Source organism: Meles meles, chromosome 2 (assembly GCF_922984935.1).
Source record: "Meles meles chromosome 2, mMelMel3.1 paternal haplotype, whole genome shotgun sequence".
In the NCBI taxonomy this organism is placed as follows: domain Eukaryota; kingdom Metazoa; phylum Chordata; class Mammalia; order Carnivora; family Mustelidae; genus Meles; species Meles meles.
The window spans coordinates 106,992,203-107,013,750 of record NC_060067.1 but is presented as its reverse complement, the minus strand read 5'-3'; the positions used below and the strand labels follow the sequence as shown (position 1 = coordinate 107,013,750).

The window sequence follows — 21,548 nt, the reverse complement described above, 5'->3', positions numbered from 1 at the left end:
GCATAAATTATGTTTACAAAGAAGTCCAATCACTTTACACTGTCAGATATTCAAGTTCAGCTTTAGAATCCTTAAAAATATTGATGTTAAGGGGTGCCTGGGTGGCTCAGTGGGTTAAAGCCTCTGCCTTCAGCTCAGATCAAGATCCCAGGGTCCTGGGATTGAGCCCCACATCCGGCTCTCTGCTCGGCAGGGAGCCTGTCTCCCCTTCTCTCTCTACCCACCTCTCTGCCTACTTGTGATCTTTGTCTGTCAAATAAATAAAGAAAATCTTTAAAAAAAAATTGATGTTAATTAAAAAGTAACTTTTACTAAGGGAAAATCAATTAGTAAAATTTGGTTTCAAAAGTTTAAAGTTAGCAAGCAGTAAATAAAGTAAAATTTTAGAAGTGCCTGAGGGTTCAGTTGGTTTTAAGTGTCCGACTCTTGGTTTCTGCTAAGGTTGTGATCTCAGGGTCATGAGATCAAGTCCTGTGTCAGGGTTGGCACTCAGTGCAGAGTCAGCTTGAGATTTTCTCTCCCCTTTTCCCTCTTCCCCTCCCCCAGCTTGCACATGTGCGTGCTCTCTCTCCTTCTGAATAAATAAAATCTTAAAAAAAAAGAAAAGAAAAATTTAAAACTTCAGTTACTTGTTCATCATATTTTAAACTAAATATTGTTCTCTATAGGCTCTATATTTATGGAGACCAAAATCTAAGTTAAATCATATAGAATATCTAGAAAAAAATCAAGAAAATCTTTTATTAATATTAGGTGACAGCATATAAATATGACAATAAGATGCTTTAAAATTTTTTATTTTTTTTTAAAGATTTTATTTATTTATTTGACAGAGAGAGATCACAAGTAGACAGAGAGGCAGGCAGAGAGAGAGAGAGAGGGAAGCAGGCTCGCTGCTGAGCAGAGAGCCCTGATGCAGGACTCGATCCCAGGACCCTGAGATCATGATCTGAGCCGAAGGCAGCGGCTTAACCCACTGAGCCACCCAGGTGCCCAAGATGCTTTAAAATTTTAATGGTAAAGCAAATTTATACAATCCTTTACAAGGCAGCAGCTCCTTAAAAATTTGGGTCCTAATTTTATTAAGAACCTTAATATTGCCAGGGGTATAATGTTCATTCCAGCTGACTTAAAACTAAATATCAGAGGTACCTAGATGGCTCAGCTGGTTAAGTGTCCAACTGGTGATTTTGGCTCAAGTCATGATCTCATGGGTTGTCAGACTGAGCCCCACATTGGGCTCTGGGTTCCGTGGGAAGTCTGCTTGAGATTCTCTCCCTTGGCTCCTCTCCCCACTCTCACTCTCTCTCTCTCTCTCTCTCAAAAATAAATCTTTAAGAAACTAAATATCAAAAGTAGGGTTTAAATAAAAATCATTAATTAATGCCCATTCTTTCTTTTCCTTCCTTCCTTCTCTTCCTCCCTTCCTTCTCTTCTTTCCTTCCTTCCTTCCTTCTTTCTGTCCTTCCTTCCAGGTAGGCTCCACACCCATTGTGGGGATTGAACTCACAACACTGAGATCAAGAGTCAGATGCTCTACTGACCTAGTCAGCCAGGCGCCCCTTAATCCATGCTGTTTCTAATCCCCAAGATTTAACAGAAGAAGTCATTAAAAAATTAAAATATGTATCTGTTAAGCAATTATTATTAGTTTTTGACAGCTAAGGAAATATTTCCTCTTTGTCCACATATTGCTTGTAATAAGACTGAAGTATATAGCTAAAGTGTACAGTAAATGTATAGGTTTAGCAGTGGCTTTGTTGGTTCCTGTTTTAATATTTATCATATTTATCAAATATAGGGGCACCTGAGTGGCTCAGTCAGTTAAGTGTTGGCCTTCGACTTGGTCATGATCCTAGGGTTCTGGGATCAAGCCCCAAATCAGGCTCCTTTTTAGTGGGGAGCCTACTTCTCCCTCTGTTGCTCTCCCTGCTTGTGCTCTATCTCTGTCAAATAAAGAAAATCTTTAAAAATATATATTTATCAAATACATCTCTCATTTTTTCTCTACTTACATTTCTTATTTCACATACCATTTGTAATAAATTTATTCAGTTTTCCTTGTGGAGGACAAGAACAAGTCTTTTCCATCTGTGGTTTTGTTTCCTCTGTTTGTGACAAGACTGTTTCCTTAGTTTCTTCATGTTCACTAATACTACTATCTTTGAGGATCTGAAGTAAAGCAAGGAAATCTTTGAAGAAATACACTTTTCATACAATTTTATGACAGTACAAAACCACCAAATCTCAATTAAATTCATATCATTACTGTCACCCTGGAGAATTACACATAAAAAGAATATTCATGCACTATATCAATAGGTATTTGAGGATGTCACTTTGTAGAGCACCTTGATTTAGCTTTTATAGACTTGAGTACCTGCTATTTTTAATTTGTGATTTATGCATACTGAAAAAGTGAGCTATAGCATAGGCAGAATAATTAAAAGTGTTCCTCTTCAGTCTTACTGCCAAAGATTATTTAATAAAACTTTTGTAGAATGAAAATACAACTATGTTGGAAAGGAGGTGAAATATAATTTTACTTGGACTCATTTTTTGAAAAATTATATTACTGGAAAAATGAGAAAAACAGATCAAGCTTTCAGAAATTTAAGGTTCATGCTCCCACTCTTAATTATAGATAACATCCTTAGGTAATTCATGGGTTTAGCTGTATCTTCCAGGCTTTTAATGGTAGTTAGTCTAATTATGAAACTGCTGACTTAGAAAAAAAAAGACATCTTAGTTGGTGAGAATATTGAGAGGTTTCTACCAAGGTAAACAAAACAAGACAAAAAATAAAAAAACAAAACAGAGTAGCATTAACCCTGAAATAGAAATCATCAGTTTTGCCTTACTGTCATGGTGTGTGTGTGTGCACGCACATGTATGCATGTGTACACACAGGCCAACACTTTGAGTGTACTGATAATACTTTGAGTGCAGTGGAGAGAGAACACTGGATTATCAGAAGAAATGGTAACAAAGGCTAGAGGCATGGACATATTAAGGAAGCAAAGAGGCTCTTTGTCCCTAACATTTAATGACTAGGGAGGCAAAGGCATCACAGCAGCTGATGCAAATGAATTATGTAGCTCTTTTAATATCAAAGTTCTTTAAATCTGATCGTGATTAATTTGTTGTAGTTCTGGTATAGAGACTTCTGTGGGAAGTCTGTCACTATACAAAAGGGCCAAGGTAAAGACACAAAGATGAATTTTGATTAGTGTGCGTCAAAGATCATATGAGGTAAGACCATACTATTTTAAGTTTTATTATTTCAGAATAAACAACAAATTGACATAGACTAGGATAAAGTCTTTATAGACAAATAATTTGAATTAATGGTGAATATTTTACATATTTAAAACAACAAACTTTTGGGCCCTTGAGAATTATAGAAACCTCTGTTTTAAAAAAGTAAACAAATTTTTAAAAAGTAAACAATTTATAATTCTAATCATAAGCAATTATTATGCAGTAAAATAGACCAACAGGTCTATGACTTACTCTGTACTCTTAGAAAAATAAAAACTTGGTTCTTTTCAAATATATAACACAACATTTTAATTAAGTTCTTTACCTCTTGTAGTCTAAATTATTGAGTTTTTCCTAGATATGGCAAGAAATAATAAGCCATATTTCCATTATTCTTGATATCTGAACTCTTTACTCCAAAATAATCTTTAGTCACCCCTTTCCATCTTTTCATTCCTTTATCTCATTTCTTAGTACTTGTTTAAACTAGTTATTTTTAAGTGACACCTTCTCATTTTTTAACCAGACATATAATAGAAACCTAACTGGTAAACTTGAAAAATAAACTTTAAGATCAGATTGATTTTTATATTGTACATTACAAAATAGTTTTAGGTTTTTACCTGAGACGTTGTAGATGATGGGGTGTTTTTATCCTCCAGATGTTCATTTTGTGATTCTGTGGTGTACATGCTAATATTTAAAAAAAAACAATTTGAATAAAATAGTACTATACAGACATCTGAAACAAACATGGGTAAGTGGGATTAATTTTTTAATGATTTTTTTATCATAAAGTTGTATCATAGTCAAGCCAGATATCTTCATAGTTAAGACAGCTCCAAATATTCATTGTAAAGTTATGAAGCAAAATCATGTACATATGTTTTAAAAACCATTATCACACAGAAATTTAATACTTCTCAGTAGTTCATAATGGTGGGTAATATCTTAAAAGCATGTATCAGAAAACTCAGTTCTTTATTTTATGCACTGAAATAATTTTCAGCATTGATTTACTCTACCTTCAGTCACATCCCTGTCAGAAGAGTAAAAAAAAATTTCTTTATTTTTAGATTTATTTATTTAACAGAGAGAGGTCACAAGTAGGCAGAGAGGCAGGCAGAGAGAGAGAGAGGAGGAAGCAGGCTCCCTGCCGAGAGCAGGGAGCCCGACACGGGATTCGATCCTAGGACCCGGGACTGGATCCCAGAACCCTGAGATCATGACCTGAGCCGAAGGCAGAGGCTTAACCCACTGAGCCACCCAGGCACCCAAGAGTCCAAAAATTTTTTTAAATTAAATATGATCAACTGCATTAATACCTACATCTGTAAGTTACTGATACATACTATCTTCATATGTAGTCCATTTGAAAGATCCATAGGTGCAACATTTAAACAAAATAAAATAAGTTTCATTTTGAATAACAATGAACTAGAAAAAAAAATGAAATAGGACCACATCAGGAGAAGAATTAGGTCTGAAATCTTATTTTAAAATATCTATTATTTCTACCTTCTCTGTGATTTTTGTTGCCATAAAAATATCTTTCAATTCCTGAGTTACTGTTGAGGACAAAATTAAAAACTTTAAGTCTGAATTTTTAGGTACTTGATAAGACCAAACCCCACAGTATTTCCAGTATCTAGACTTTTTTAAAAAGGCAAGCAATTTTAATAACGAAAATTTTTAAAGAAAAGAATCATTAACATTTGAGTATCCACCATATATGCCAGGTGCTTACATTTATTGCCTCATTTTAATGAAGTAAAATATTAGTGTGTAAAATCCTATAAGGAATCATAACTAATTTTTGACATTAAAACAGAAAATAAGGGCGCCTGGGTGGCTTGGTGGTTTAAGCCGCTGCCTTCGGCTCAGGTCATGATCTCAGGGTCCTGGGATCGAGTCCCACATCGGGCTCTCTGCTCGGCAGGAAGCCTGCTTCCCTCTCACTCTCTCTGCCTGCCTCTCTGCCTACTTGTGATCTCTCTCTGTCAAATAAATAAATAAAAAATCTTTAAAAAAAAAAAAACAAAAAAAACCCAAAAAAAACCAGAAAATAACTTTTATTTTTAAGATGTGATGAAAAATAGCTAAGTCCCTTTAAAGTAAAATTCCACTTTAATGAAAGGGAATACAGAAACTGGTCATTAGAATGAGAGCCTGTCATTAACTGTTGGACTAGAAGTTAAAAGTGAGTAAGCTGTATGAACAAGGAGGGTAAGTGAAATCACCTAAGCTGTGGCGAGTTCAGAAAGGATAGGCTGAGGGCTAGAAATATTAAGAAATTTGAGCTGGAGTGCACAAGAGTTGTGAGGTCGGGGCACAAAGCCCCGTTCATACAATAGTTATTGAATGTCTATTCTTCTAGGCTCTGAAGATAAAACAGCAAAATAACATAAAACAAAGGTAGGTTTCTGCTCTTATGGAGATGATATTCTTGTTGGGAGGAAGAGAAAGACAACATATTTTCAGGTTGTGATTAAGTACTGGAGAAAATAAACCTGGAAGATGTTACAATGATCATCAAGGTGACATTTGAGCTGTGACCTAACTAAGGAGAAACTGTGAGTCATAACTAGGCAGGTAGACAGGAAGAGGCAAACATAACACCAAGAATCGTATAAGACACCAGGCAGCATATTTTAAAATCTACAGCTATGTTGGAGCACCTGGGTGACTCAGTCAGTTGAACCTCCAACTCTTGGATTTGGCTCAGTTGTGATCTCAGGGTAGTGAAATTGAGCCCTGAGTCTGCCCCTGTGCTCAGCACAGAGTCGGCTTAAGATGTCCTCTCCCTTTGCTTTCCCCCTGCCCCCTCTCTCCCTCTCTTTCTCTAAAAATCAATAAACAAATCTTAAAAAAAAAATCTATAGGTCATGGTTAGGATAGCAGGACTTGGAATCCAGGCAAGCGGACCATGCAACAGAACTTCAAAACCTAGATAAGGAGTCTGAACAATAAATGTACATGTTAGCCACTGTAAGAGAAGTTTGATACTGTGTCAAGTAACATTTTTGCCTGGAAACTACTCAATACTCTCTTTACATATCTGCCAAGAGAGGAACTGGAGGTAGTAAGCATAGCAACTAAAAGTAAGGACTTTGGAGCTGAGATAGGAATGTATTTTACCCCTTTATCTTTTAATAACTGTGAGGAGTGATTTATTTCCATAGGCCTCAATTTCCTTACCTGGAATGATATATTGCTAAATATATTGGTTATTGTGAGGATTAAATTATATAAAAGCTGATAAAAGTTGGATTAAGTTGCACTTAATATGAATCATTTCCACAACACTGAGTTTTTTTTAAATTAACACATAATGTATTATTTATTCAGGGGTACAGGTCTGTGAATCATCAGTCTTACACAATTCATAGCGCTCACCATAGCACATACCCTCCCCAATGTCCATTACCCAGCCACCCTATCCCTCCCTCCCACCCCAGCAACCCTCAGTTTGTTTCCTGAGATTAAGAGTCTCTTATGGTTTGTCTCCCTCCCGAGTCTCATCTTGTTTCATTTTTTCCCCTCCCTACCACTTGATCCTCCACCCTTCCTCCCAAACTCTGCATATCAGAGAGATCATATGATAATCGTCTTTCTCTGATTGAGTTATTTCGCTTAGCATAATATGAGTTACTTGTTATTCTCATTTTATAGATGTGGAAACTGAGACCCCCAAAGGGTAAGTGGTTTTCCCAAAGTCACACAACTAGCTAATGGCATAGCTGGAAGTTGAACCAAATGCTCTTTAACACTATTTAAATCCTTGTTAACCTTGGTATCATCTTTTTCCTTTTAGTTATTCTGGAGCTGTTGCACTGTGGATTTAAATTGCATTTTCTTTTTCTTTTTCTTTTTAAATTTTTATTTGACAGACAGAGACCACAAGTAGGCAGAGAGGCAGGCAGAGAGAGAGAGAGAGAGGGGTAAGCAGGCTCCCTGCTGAGCAAAGAGCCCTATGCCAGGCTTGATCCCAGCCCCCTGGGATCATGACCTGAACTGAAGGCAGAAGCTCTAACGTACTGAGCCACCCAGGTGCCCCTTAAGTTGCATTTTCATGGTGACTAACATTATTTCCACATGTTTATTGGCCATTTGAATATTTTCTGTAGCAAAGTGTCGGTTCAAATCTCTTGCTCATTTAAAAAAATGTATTGGCAGACTTTTACTGATTTTTTTGAGTTTTTTTATGGATTCCAGAATCAAATCTTTTATTAGATATATAAATAGGCTATGTTGTCTCCTATTCTGTGGCTTGCCTTTTCACACTGATGATGTCTTTGAATGAACAGAAATTTTTAATTTAGCCTAATTTATTTTTTCTTCATAATTAGAGCTTTATTGTTTTTTAAGTCTTTTCCAACCCCAAAATTACAGGGTATTCTCCTATATATATTTTCTAGACGCATTAATGTTTTGCCTTTCACATTTAAGTCTAAGATCCATCTGGATTTGATTTTTATGTATGGTGTGAGAAGAGGTAAAATTCATTTTTTCTCATATCAATATTGAACTGACTTAGCATCATTTATTAAAAAGATCATCCATGGGGCACCTGGGTGGCTCAGTCACTAAGTGTCTGCCTTTGACTCAGGTCATGATCCCAGGGCCCAGGGTCCCAGGGTGGAGCCCTGCCTGAGTCGGGCTCCCTGCTCAGCGGGAAGCCTGCTTCTCTCTCTCCCACTTCTGCTTGTGTTCCCTCTCTCGCTGTCTCTCTGTCAAATAAATAAATAAAATCTTAAAAAAAAAAAAAAAGATCATCCTTTACCCATTGCATTCCAGTATCACCTTTGTTGTAAATCAGGTGACCACATATATGTGAATTTTTCATTTCTTCTGTTTCACTGGCTATTTGTCTGTCCTTATGCCAACACTACACTAGTATTTGTATAATAGGAATTGTTACCTAGTGTTGTAAGTTCTCCAGTTTTGTTCTCCTTCAGAGTAGGATTGACTCTTTATCTCTTTATATTTCCACATAAATTTTAGAATAAGGTTGTCTATTTATACACACACTCTCACTTTCTCTCTCTGGTGGAATTTTGACAGAAATTGCATTGAATCTGTAGGTCAATTTGGGGAGAACTGACATCTTAACACTACTGAGTCTTTTAATTCTTGAACACCGTTATCTCTTCAGACTTGGATTTTCTTTAGTTTATCTTAGTAATGTTTATAGTTGTCAGTGTAGAGCTCTTACATATCTTTCATTAGATCTATTTCTAGGTATTGATGTTTTTGGGGATGTACCAAATGGTACCATTTAAAAAATTTATTACTTGTTTTTTGCTGGTATTCAGAAATACATTTTTATTTATTTACTTTATATCTAAGCCTTGATAAATTCACTTTATTCTAACGATTCTTTTAGATTTCTAAGTATACAAACACATAGCCAGCAAATGTTTTATTTCTTACTTTCTAAATTTTATATATTTTATCTTTTCCTTTCCTTATTGCACTAGTTGTAACCTGTCTTTACGTTTTTTTAAAATTTTTTATTTTTTTATTTTTTAAAGATTTTTATTTATTTATTCGACAGACAGAGATCACAAGTAAGCAGAGAAGCAGGCAGAGAGAGAGGAGGAAGCAGGCTCCCTGCCAAGGAGAGAGCCCGATGTGGGGCTCGATCCCAGGACCCTGAGATCATGACCTGAGCCAAAGGCAGAGGCTTTAACCCTCTGAGCCACCCAGGGGCCCCTGTCTTTATGGTTTTATATCCTTGTTGACCTTGGTATTGTCTGTCCTCAATATTTGTTTTAATATATATCTGTTGGCAATACATTCCTTATTTGTTTGCCTTAAATGTCTTTATTTCACCTTTACTTTTGAAAGGTATTCTCACTGAATACAGAATTCCATATCAGAAGTTATTTTCTTTAAGAATTTTAAAGATGTTCCTCTCTATTCTGGCTCCCATGATTTCTATTGAGACATTAACTGTTAATTCTTACCATGGCTCCTTTGAAGATAATATGTTCTTGGCTGATATTAATCACAGTCATTAAAAAATCTTCCATTGTGATAAAATACATATAACAAAACACTTACCATTTTAAAGTATACAGTTCACTGGCATCAAGTACATTCATATTGTTAAGCAACCATCACTACTATCATTTCCAGAACTTTATTATACCAAACTGAAACTCTGTATCCAACTTCCTATTAACTCCCCATTCTCTCTTCTCCTAACTCCCTGGAAACCACATTCTACTTTCCATCTTTATGAATTAAAGTACCTTAAGTACCTCAGATAAATGGAACCTACAGTATTTGTCCTTTTGCATTTGGTTTATTTCACTTAATATAATGTCTTTAAAATTCATTCATGTAACATGTATCAGAATTTCCTTCCCCTTTAAGGATAAATAACATCCCATTGTATATATATAACACATGTTGTTTATCCATTCATTCATTGATGGATATTTCTGTTGTTTCCACTTTTTGTCTATTGTGAATAATACTGCTAAAAACATGGATGTACAGATAACTGTTCAAGTATCTGCCTTCAATTATATTGGGTGTATACAAGAAGGAAATCTGCTACATCATATGGTAATTGTCTCATTTTTAGGGGAACTGCCACACTGTTTTCCACAGTGACTATGCCTATACCATCCTATATTCATACCAGTACTGCACAAGGGTTCTGATTTCTCTACATACTTGGCAGCACCTGTTACTTTGTTTTCATAATAGCCAACCCAATGGGTATGAAATGGTATCTCACTGTGGTTTTCATTGCCATTTTCCAATGATTGTTGAGCATCTTTGAGCCCTTATCAGCAATTTGTATAACTTCTTTAGAAAAGTATCTATTTTGGGGCACCTGGGTGGCTCAGTGGGTTAAGCCTCTGCCTTCAGCTCGGGTCATGATCTCAAGGTCCTGGGATTGAGCCCCACATCTGCCTCTCTGCTCAGCAGGGAGCCTGCTTCACCACCCCCCCACCCCTCCTGCCTCTCTGCCTACTTGAGGTCTCTGTCAAATAAATGAATATTTAAAAAAAAGAAAAATATCTATTTTGCCTGATGATTCACAGACCTATACCCCTGGACAAATAATACATTATATGTTAATAAAAATAATTTAAAAGAAAAAATATCATTTTAGTCCTTTGCCCAGTTTTTTTTTTTTTAAGATTTTATTTATTTATTTGAGAGAGAGATCACAGAAGGGGAGGTAGGGGGAGAAGCAGACTCACTGCTGAGGAGGGAACCTGATGTGGCGCTCCACCCCAGGACCCTGAGATCATAACCTCAGCCGAAGGCAGATGCTTAAGTGACTGAACCACCCCGGCACCCCTTTGCCGAGTTTTTAACTGGGTTATTTATTTTTGTTTTCAAGTTGTAAGAGTTCTTTATATATTCTGGCTATTAATCACTTGCCTGATAAATTATTTGCACTAATCTCTCATTCTGTGGGTTGTCTTGTCTCTCTGTTGGTGGTGTTTTTCAACACACAAACATTTTAAATTTTGATATAGAACAATGTATCTATATTTTTTATTGCCTGTGCTCTGGCTATCTAATCAAAGAAATCACTGCCAAATCTAATATCATGAGGTTTCCCCCTATATTTTCTTCTAAGAGTTTCCTAGTTTTAGTTCTTACAGTCATAGTCATTTTAACATCTATTTCTGTTAACTGCTAACTAAAAATTCTGGGGTTCCTTTGAGTCTGTTCCTATGTTCAATGTTCTGTCTCATGCATGCACAGATGGAGATGACCTAAAGCCCCTGAATGGGTTCATATGCAGAACTAAGGAAACTCATTCTCCAGTTTTTTTCTTCTCCTATATCTGTACCCTGCTATATCTCTCAAGGTCTTTTTTCCTCGTTTCTCTGGTCTGAAGATGGGGTTTTTCTCTGAGTTGTAGTAGCCCATAATGCCATTAATAGGACCTGCCCTTAGGGAAAAATCACAAAAGGAAAACAACATCAATAACAAGGATTCCTCATGCTCTCTTTAAACTATAGAGTCCATTTTTCTACATCTTGAGGTCATAAAAATAGGTTTTCTATTGTAGTTTTGGCCTCCTGTGCTATCATTGCATTGGTTTTATGACTGGAGCCCGTCTTCAGGTCAAAGCTGCAAAAGAAATTCAGTCTTGTAGTTTTGACTCCTTCACAATCCATTTGCTTTTTTTACTTTTTGATCTTCATGTAGTTGCTCTTCATGTTTTGTCCTGAGTTTTTTACTGTGAGCAGTGAAAAAAAAGAGGTTGCAGTGGGCCTATTACATCTTGGAGGGAACTGGAAAGATGTGTGCTCCACGAGAGAAGGGACAATAACCTTTTACCCTTGATCTACATGTGGTAAGCACTCAATAAATATTTGTGAAACAAATATGGACTGAACTGAGAATTTTATTTTTTAATTTTTTTAAAAGATTCCATTTATTTTTTAACAGAGAGATCACAAGTAGGCAGAGGCAGGCGGGGGGGGGGGGGTGGGAAGCAGGGTCCCTGCTGAGCAGAGAGCCCAATGCGGGTCTTGATGCAGGGCTTGATGACCTGAACCGAAGGTGGAGGCTTAACCCACTGAGCCACCCAGGTGCCCCAAGAACTGAGAATTTTAAAATGCCACATACTCAAGATGACAACAAAAACAAAAACATTTCTGCATTGGCTGAATAAAGGAGAAGAAAGGAAGGTTTGAAGAGCTAGGACCCTGGCTAAGGTAAGATTTAAGAATTTTAAAGATTTTTAAAAAGATTTTTGGTACAAAAAAGGAGGAAGATAAAGAGGAAAATCCAGATACCTGAGTAATTTAGGGATCAGAAGCAGGCTAGGCAGGATATATGAGCTTTAGCTCTCTCCCCATTGCCCCCTTCTTTCTAATATTGTGCCTATCTGTTTTCCTCTTTGCTCTAGATATCTCTTCTCTGTTTTCCTTTGGACTTCTCACTACCCCTGGAGATGTCTTTTTCTTAGATAATCAATTTTTCAAATGCCAATTTCCTTAATACAATACAAATTTTGTTATTTAAAATGTAGATAAGCTCATAACATTTATCTTTCTTTTAATAAATTTTTGGGAGTCAGTTTCTTGACAGAATAAATCTTGTCAACAGCTCTGTGCAATTTTGAAAATAAATTTGATATAAACAACAGCCTACCTGTATAAATCAGAATTGTGGCAATCCAGGTGTCTAGGGGTTACAGTGACTGTATCCTGTTAGGAGTCCTCTCATTATACGTCTGGATAGCTGGCAAAATGGAAAGAATGAGGGCTTTGAAATCAGAAATATACTACTTGCATGATCTTGGAGAAATTATAGTATCTGGTTATCTTTTAATGAGCATAATACTATCTACTCTTCTTACTTTGTGCTCACAGGTAGAGAAGGCAGAACAAAATTTGAGACTAGCCAATCAAATCTGATTTTACTAGACATTAGGGCATGATTTTCATATACTAACAAAAAGAAGACTTAATAGTGGTTTATATTCTAGTATCTTTTATGATCACTTCAGTTTCATTTTTAATTTTATGATATATTTATTTCAGTGAGCTTCTTTTTAAAACTTTATTTATTTGAGACAGAGATTACGAGAGTTGGCAGGGAGGGGCAGAGAATCCCAAGCAGACTCCATGCTGAGTGTGGAGCACAATGAGGGGCTCAATCTCATGACCTTGAGATAACAACCTGAACCAAAACCAAGAGTGGGATGCTTAACGGACTGCACTATCCAGGTACCCCTCAATAAATTTCTTAAAAATCCTTTTTGGAATAAGACAGAAATAACTACAGACTACATATCTTGCTATTATGGGGATAAAGTGAGATGTCTTTACAGTTCATAGCAAAAGCTATGGTATTCAACTGATAATTTTTATTAGAAATGGGGGATGTTATCATATTGTTAGACTTTGCTTTTATTTTTTTTTATTTTTTTTTAAAGATTTTTTTTTATTTATTTATTTGACAGAGAGAGATCACAAGTAGGCAGAGAGGTAGGCAGAGAGGTAGGCAGAGAGGCAGACAGAGAGAGAGGAGGAAGCAGGCTCCCTGCAGAGCAGAGAGCCCGATGCGGGGCTCGATCCCAGGACCCTGAGATCATGACCCGAGCCGAAGGCAGCGGCTTAATCCACTGAGCCACCCAGGCGCCCCTAGACTTTGCTTTTAAAGGATAGGAAGTTTTGATGGATTTAAGAGGCTCTGGTTTTATTAGAATGTCTCTTTGATTATAAATGTTAACGGAAACAGTATGGTATCATAAAGTTGGGAAATCCAAGCTTTCTGCTTTTAATCTGCTACATAGTATTGAGTCAATTTCTTGTCACTTCACTTCCTTGTCCTTAATTCCAAACTTGTAAAATGGGGTAGAGAGGGAGAAGGTTAGATGATCAAAGGTTTTTGCCAGTTTTAAGTCTATGCTCCTTTCTATTCACTTAGACTTACTAAGAAACAGTATGAGAGAATATCAACACATGTTGCTTTGGAACTACCTACACATCTTATATAAATATGTATATATGTGTATGTATGTATATCATATAATAGAAACAACTAGTTGTCTTTCCTTGGTCTGTGTTCTTGTACTCTATACTGTACTTCGGGTTTATCATTTTGAAGCAATATTGTGCAATGGCGACATCTAGTGACTTTATCCCTACCATTCAGCAAAATTTATGGCCAATTCTTAGTGCTCTTAAATAGGGATCATTCACTCAGCGGTTTAGCCAAATACTTTAAAATCATTCCTTATTTCTCTCCCCTAGAGATGTAAAAATATCAATTAAGTTTGACAGCAGCATTAATAATTGGATACATAATAACTGAAATTTCTTTCAAAAAATCGTAATACTTAGAATTAAGTATAAACTATTCTAAGTGAGATTGCAACTTATTTTTCCTTCCATTGAAAGCAGAACTGGGATTTGAATTCAGGTGTGTTTCAATATGTAGCCCATGCCCAGAGTCACTAAGTATTACTGACACATAATGCTCATTTAACATATATTTATTAAATGAATGTTAGGTAAAGCATCAGCATCAATATGTATTTACATGTATTGTTTTAGGATGTTTGGAGCTATTGTTATCTTTCATACAAAGAAGTCTTTTTGAGTGTATGTCAAAGATCATCAAGTAAAAACTCAGTATAAGCCTTTCTGAACAAATGAATTTGAAAGCTGTATCTACAAAGAGAATATACTTTATAAGAGCATTCAAATTAGATCAGGACTTTTTGTTTTGTTTTTAAGATAATGACTAGTTGGCATTATTGTTTAATCAGGACAATACAAATCTGGACTAAATTAGTACTCCAATTCAAGTCGACTTTGCCACTGTAATATTAAGTGTTTGTTCTCATTAATCAGATATTATCTTGAATTTTTATTCTTTTCAGGTGCTGAGATTTTGTTTCCACAATAAAATGGTAAGGTTTTCCAGGGTTCAGAACATGTTTTATATCCTTGTCTTTCCCTTACCCTAACCACAATGGTTTTTCTTACCAAATAGTAAAGTTACCAACAATTTACCCAGAATCCGTGGTTTTCCACGATAGAGCATCAAACTATCATGGCTTTCTCTCTAGTTCTCTTGATTCTACATTTCAGTCACATTACACTGTTACTTGTTCTCCCATGCATTTTTTGTTTTCTTTGCTTGTAATACTTTACCACTGCATCTCTTCTTTGTAAATGAATTGTGTTGGTTAAGGGTCTTTCCAATAGAATTTCCTGTAAGGCACTGCACAAAACTAGAAGTTGTCTTCCCTTTTTGAATTCTCACATCACATTATCACTTGTCCAACCTTCATTCTAGCTCTCTGGTTGTCCTTTCTTGGTCTTCTTTTTCTCTATCCATCCTTTGAGTGTTGGGGTTCCTTAGCACTCTTCCCTATCCCCTCTTCTCTTTTTTTTTTTTTTTAAAGATTTATTTATTTGACAGAGAGAAATCACAAGAGAGGCAGGCAGAGAGAGAGGAAGGGAAGCAGGCTCTCCGCTGAGCAGAGAGCCCGATGTGGGACTCGATCCCAGGACCCCGAGATCATGACCTGAGCTGAAGGCAGCGGCTTAACCCACTGAGCCACCCAGGCGCCCCCCCCTTCTCTTCTTATTCTACAAACATTTCTTAGGAAATTTATTTTATTCTCATGGCTCCAATTATGACCAATATGCTGATGAGTCTGCCTAGAGAAGCTCTGTTGAGTTTCTAAATAGTGTATTTAAGTACTTACTGGATATCTCTACTTCATTGTCTTTACAAGCATCTTAAGCTCAATATATGCACAACTGAACTCAAAACCGTTCCCCACTAAGTCTATTCCTTCTTCAGGGAATTTCCTATTTCAGAGAATGAAGCCACCATCTACCTGTTGCTGAAACTAGAAACCAAGGAGTCATTCCTTCTCCTTCCCTGCTGATATCCACTGAGTTACTAAATCATGTTAATTCAAGCTCCTAAGTAACTGAAAATTTTGTACACTGCTCTCATTATAAATTGCTGCTGCTCCAGTCCAGGCTATAGGCACCTTTTGCCATAAGCTCTGTAATGACCTTTCAACTGGTCTCCCTACCTCCAGTCTTGGGCCTCCCTTTGTAATGTCCACAGTGCAGCATAATCTAAAATATAGCATGATTATGGCAACTTCCTGCCTAATATTTCTCAATGGCTCCCCATAGAAGAAAAATGTCCAAACTCAAACTCAGCTATGGAACTCACTTTAATAAGGGCTAAACTTGTCCTTGCCAATCTCATTTTTTACTTGGCTTTTTAAACTTCAGCTATATTTTAGTTCTTCAAACTTGCCAAGCCTCATATCTCTGAGACTTTATGTATTCTATATATTGTCTTCTAACCCTACACCACTGTTTTTTGTACAAATAACTCTATATCAGTGTAGAAGTTCCCTTTAGAAAGCATCCTTATCACAGCATCCATCCCTTACCACAGCATTCATCTCACTAATACAATTGCTCGTTTAACTATCATCATGCTATTATTTGACAAATATTCACTGACAGCCCACTGTGTAACTGGTACTGAATTCATTCTCCTTTGCATATAGAGTTTAGTCAATACAGGGTATTGTGGAAGCACATATAAAATTGCTTGGGAGAGGGCGCAAGAAATGCTGTTTAGTGACTTGCATTTCCCTACTAGATTAAATCAGTGATTTCATAATCATCTCTAAGTAATCATTCTTTGAATTACCTAACACAGATGGTAGGTAATTATCTAATCTCATTAACTGTTGAATTTTAAACATACAGAAAAAGTTTTTGAATTGTAAAAGGCTTCTAGCCAGCCATTACTTTCTACCTAGCTGTTTTTCTTTGATATCATTTTGGATATAATAAAGTATAAAAAGCAAAGAGACAAACTACTACAGTCAAAAATATGGGACTTACTGTCAGAACACTGTGGTTAATAATTCTGCCACTTACTAGGTATGTGTCCTTGATCAAGACCCTTAACCTTTCTAAGTCTCAGTGTCCTCATCTGAAAAAGGTAGTTGTAAAATCAAATGAGATAAGAGAAAATAAAAGCATATTATAAAATGCATATCCCATCCATTTTTTCAAGCAAATGGAACAAATAATCCTAAAATTTATATGGAACCAGAAAAGACCTCGAATAGCCAAAGGGATATTGAAAAAGAAAGCCAAAGTTGGTGGCATCACAATTCCAGACTTCAAGCTCTATTACAAAGCTGTCAGCATCAAGACAGTATGGTACTGGCACAAAAACAGACACATAGATCAATGGAACAGAATAGAGAGCCCAGAAATAGACCCTCAGCTCTATGGTCAACTAATCTTCAACAAAGCAGGAAAGAATGTCCAATGGAAAAAAAGACAGCCTCGTCAACAATTGGTGTTGGGAAAATTGGACAGCCACATGCAGAAAAATGAAATTGGACCATTTCCTTACACCACACACGAAATTAGACTCAAAATGGATGAAGGACCTCAATGTGAGAAAGGAATCCATCAAAATCCTTGAGGAGAACACAGGCAGCAACCTTTTCCACCTTAGCTGCTGCAACTTCTTCCTAGGAACATCGTCAAAGGCAAGGGAAGCAAGGGGAAATTATGAACTATTGGGACTTCATCAAGATCAAAAGCTTTTGCACAGCAAAGGAAACAGTTAACAAAACCAAAAGACAACTCACAGAATGGGAGAAGATATTTGCAAACGACATATCAGATAAAGGGCTAGTATCCAAAATCTATAAAGAGCTTAGCAAACTCAACACCCAAAAACAAATCATCCAATCAAGAAATGGGCAGAGGACATGAACAGACATTTCTGCAAAGAAGACATCCAGATGGCCAAAAGACACAAAGAAAAAATGCTCCACATCACTTGGCATCAGGGAAATACAAATCAAAACCACAATGAGACACCACCTCACACCAATCAGAATGGCTAAAATTAACAAGTCAGGAAATGACAGATGCTGGCGAGGATGCGGAGAAAGGGGAACCCTCCTACACTGTTGGTGGGAATGCAAGCTGGTGCAATCACTCTGGAAAACAGCATGGAGGTTCCTCAAAAAGTTGAAAATAGAGCTACCCTATGACCCAACAATTGCACTACTGGGTATTTACCCTAAAGATACAAACGTAGTGATCTGAAGGGGCATGTGCACCCGAGTGTTTATAGCAGCAATGTCCACAATAGCCAAACTATGGAAAGAACCTAGATGTCCATCAACAGATGAATGGATAAAGAGGATGTGGTATATATATATATATATACAATGGAATACTATGCAGTCATCAAAAGAAATAAAATCTTGCCATTTGCGACGATGTGAATGGAACTAGAGGGTATTATGCTTAGCAAAATAAGTCAATCGGAAAAGACAACTATCTTATGATCTCCCTGATATGAGGAAGTGGAGATGCAACGTGGGGGGTTTGGGGGGTAGGAAAAGAATAAATGAAACAAGATGGGATCGGGAGGGAGACAAACCATAAGAGACTCTTAATCTCACAAAACAAACTGAGGGTTGCTGGGGGGAGTGGGGTCGGGAGAGGGTGGTGGGGTTATGGACATTGGGAAGGGTATGTGCTATGGTGAGTGCTGTGAAGTGTAAACCTGGCGATTCACAGACCTGTACCCCTGGGGCTAAAATTACATTATATGTTTATAAAAAAATTTTAAAAAATTTTAAAAATAAGAAAAAAAGCATATTATAAAATGCAAAAGACTACCTGAATGCTGTCTATTATTATTATATATTATTATTATTATTATTTGAGTAAATGCAAATTAGGTTTCCCTATTACTGGTCATCACAGCTCCATAGGCAACAGGATTTCCAAATTTCATCCTTCATCCCCACTTTACTATTTAAGAGTTAGGGTTTTGCAATTTAATAAACACATATTGATGGAAGTGGTTAAAAAAAAAAGCCCCCACACACCAAAAACAAACGTAAAATTTAACAAGTAAATATTAAAGGGGATAAGAGAGAAAAAAGCAGCAGCCTATGAAAATCTAGAATTTAGAAACATGGATCAAAGAAAAAAAAAGTCTTTTTTTTTTAATGTTAACTAGAAGGGTAGGTGGTACAAAAGAATAATGCTGTGAGCCATTTATCAGTAAAATGGTAACCTATCGAGCTGGGAAGTCAGGATATCTGGGTTCAAGAACTCACTCAATCACTAACTTATCACTAATAACCACGTAGCCAACCCTCCCAACAGTATGGTCTTATGACTCCTCGGCTACTATGATCTTTTCCTCCACCCTATCTCAGCTACCCACTAATAAGGCCACAAATCTCAAATGGGCACTTGATCCTACCCAGCTATGCTACTATGCTTTTCTAGTATTGCTATTGACTGAATATTTGTGTCCCCTCAAAATTCATATGTTCAAATCCTAACCCCTAATGTGATGGCATTAGGAGGTGGGGGTCTTTGGTATATGACTAGGTCATGAGGACAGAACCCTCATGGATGGGATAAATACCCTTGATGAGAGTTCCTGAGAGCTCCTTATTCCATTTTGGCTACTTTGAACCACAAATAGGGCTCTCACCAAACACTGAATCTGCCAGCACCTTGATCTTGAACTTCCCAGCTTCTAGAACTATGAGAAATAAAATTGTTTATAAGCTACCTAGTCTACGCTATTTTTTTAGAGCAGCCCACACAGACCAAGGCAAGTATGACTGCCGTCTGTCCTTTAGAATGATATTTTATAGGGTGTCTGGGTGGCTCAGTTAGTTAGGTGTCTGCCTTCAGCTCAGGTCATGGTTCTAGGGTCCTAGGACCGAGCACAGCACCAGGCTCCTTGCTCTAGGGAGCCTGCTTCTCCCTCTCCCTCTGCCTGGGGCTCCCCGTGCTTGTGTTCTGTCAAATAAATAAATAAAATCTTAAAAAAAAATAAAATGTCTATTTTATGTCTTCTTTTAACCCCTTAAACCTTCTACCCAAACATTCTTCCTTCTCTCTCCTTACTGATCTAGCCTCAGACCTCAGACCTTCTACTTTCTTGAGAAAAAGAGAATCAGTATCAGGCAGAAACTCTCTCCTGAGATCACTGAATCTATTCATCTGTCTGCATGGCTATCTATACTCACTGCCTTTCTTCCTATTACTATAAATTTTATGTTCATGTTTCTGAGCCAATACGTCTACATATTCCCTGGATCCCATTCCCTCTTGTTTTCTCAAAGACTTCACTCTTAAAATACACATTCTCTCTTATACTATAATTTTTCTCCTCTATGGAATAATTCCCATTAGCCTAGAAACACACTTCAGTATTCCCATCTTTGAGAATTCTACTTTGACCCCACATATTCCTCTATTACCTACATTTCTCACTCTTCTTCATGAAATATCCTGAGATATCTCTAGTGCTATGTCTATTTCTTCACATTACATTTTCTCTTCATTTTGCTTGTCAAGGCACATAACTACTACATGTTGCCAAAATCCAATGGTCAGATCTCTTTGATTTTTCAGTATGTTTCAATAGCACTAGCCATGCTTTGTTGTCTTGGCTTTTAGGTCCCCGCATTCTTGGGTTTTCTTCCTACTTCCCCAGCTACTCCTTTGCCATCTCCTTTGCTTGCTCCTTTTCTTCTGCTTTACCTCTAATCATTGGAATGCTCTCTATGAATACACTTTCTCCAGGTAGTTTTTTCTATGTGCTGATAAATCTCAACCTTATATCTTTGGTTCCTTACACAGAACTCAAAACACAGAACTTACTTTGGATTTCTTTTTTTCTTTTTCTTTTTTTTTTTTAAAGATTTTTATTCCTTTATCTGACAGAGAGAGATCACAAGTAGGCAGAGAGGCAGGCAGAGAGAGAGGAAGGGAAGCAGGCTCCCCGCTGAGCAGAGAGCCCGATGCGGGGCTCGATCCCAGGACCCTGAGATCATGACCTGAGCTGAAGGCAGAGGTTTTAACCCGCTGAGCCACCCAGGCGCCCCTTGGATTTCTGATAAACATTTCAAACTTAAGGTGAGCAAAATTAAAACCCTCCCCTACACATACACACACACATTCTTCTTTAGTCTTTTTCATTTGGTATATGGCAGAACCATCCACTCAAATTCAAGAGAAGAGCCTAGGAGCTTCTCTTTTTTTCTCACCCCGATATTCATAATATCATCAAGTCTGTAGATTCTGCCTACAAATATATTTCATACCCATTCACTTCTTATACCACTTAAGCCCAAACTACTGTGATTCCTTCCTGGATCACAACTATCTTCTGCTACTAATCTTCTCCCCCAATCCCTATGATACATTAACCACATAACAGGGAGAGCACATCTTTTTTTCAGTGTAAATCAGATTATATTACTCCCTTCCAGAAAACTCCCTGCTGGTTTATCATCACGCTTTAAATGAATTCCAAACTTATTCCATGGGTAGATAGATCCCCATGACCTATTCAAAGCCCTATGTGATTTAGCTCCTACTTATCTCTTTAAGGTCATATTACACCACTTTATCCATATTCCAGCTACAGAAATCTTATGGTGTTCCTTGAAAGAGCCCAGCTCTTTCCTACTGTAGGATTTCTGCAACTGGAGCATCCTTTAACTGCAATTCTCTGATCCTAAATATTTCTGTGGTTGGCTTTTTTACATCACTGAGGTCTCAGCACAAATGTTAGCTCTTTGGAAAGCCCTTCCATAACCAATAAATCTAAAGCAACTTCTTCCCCAGTATCTCTCTCACTTCATACTGTTTTACTTCTTCAAGTCACTTAACATTATCCAAAATTTCCTTGTTCGTATCTTGTTTCCCTTTTCACTAAATTTTAAGTTCCATGAG

General features: G+C 37.0%; 1 protein-coding gene across 1 annotated transcript in view; it reads right to left on the bottom strand.

Annotated features, from left to right (window-relative positions):
• Window positions 1-21,548, bottom strand: part of SLC9B1 (solute carrier family 9 member B1) — a 72,219-nt gene that overhangs the window by 49,242 nt on the left and 1,429 nt on the right. The window contains exons 2-4 of the mRNA XM_045996482.1: window positions 12,400-12,489; window positions 3,885-3,954; window positions 2,034-2,172 (exon numbers count right to left, since the gene is read on the bottom strand). Coding sequence (XP_045852438.1) covers window positions 2,034-2,172; window positions 3,885-3,953 — 208 coding nt within the window. The 5' untranslated portion in view covers window position 3,954; window positions 12,400-12,489. The remainder of the gene's footprint in view (window positions 1-2,033; window positions 2,173-3,884; window positions 3,955-12,399; window positions 12,490-21,548) is intronic.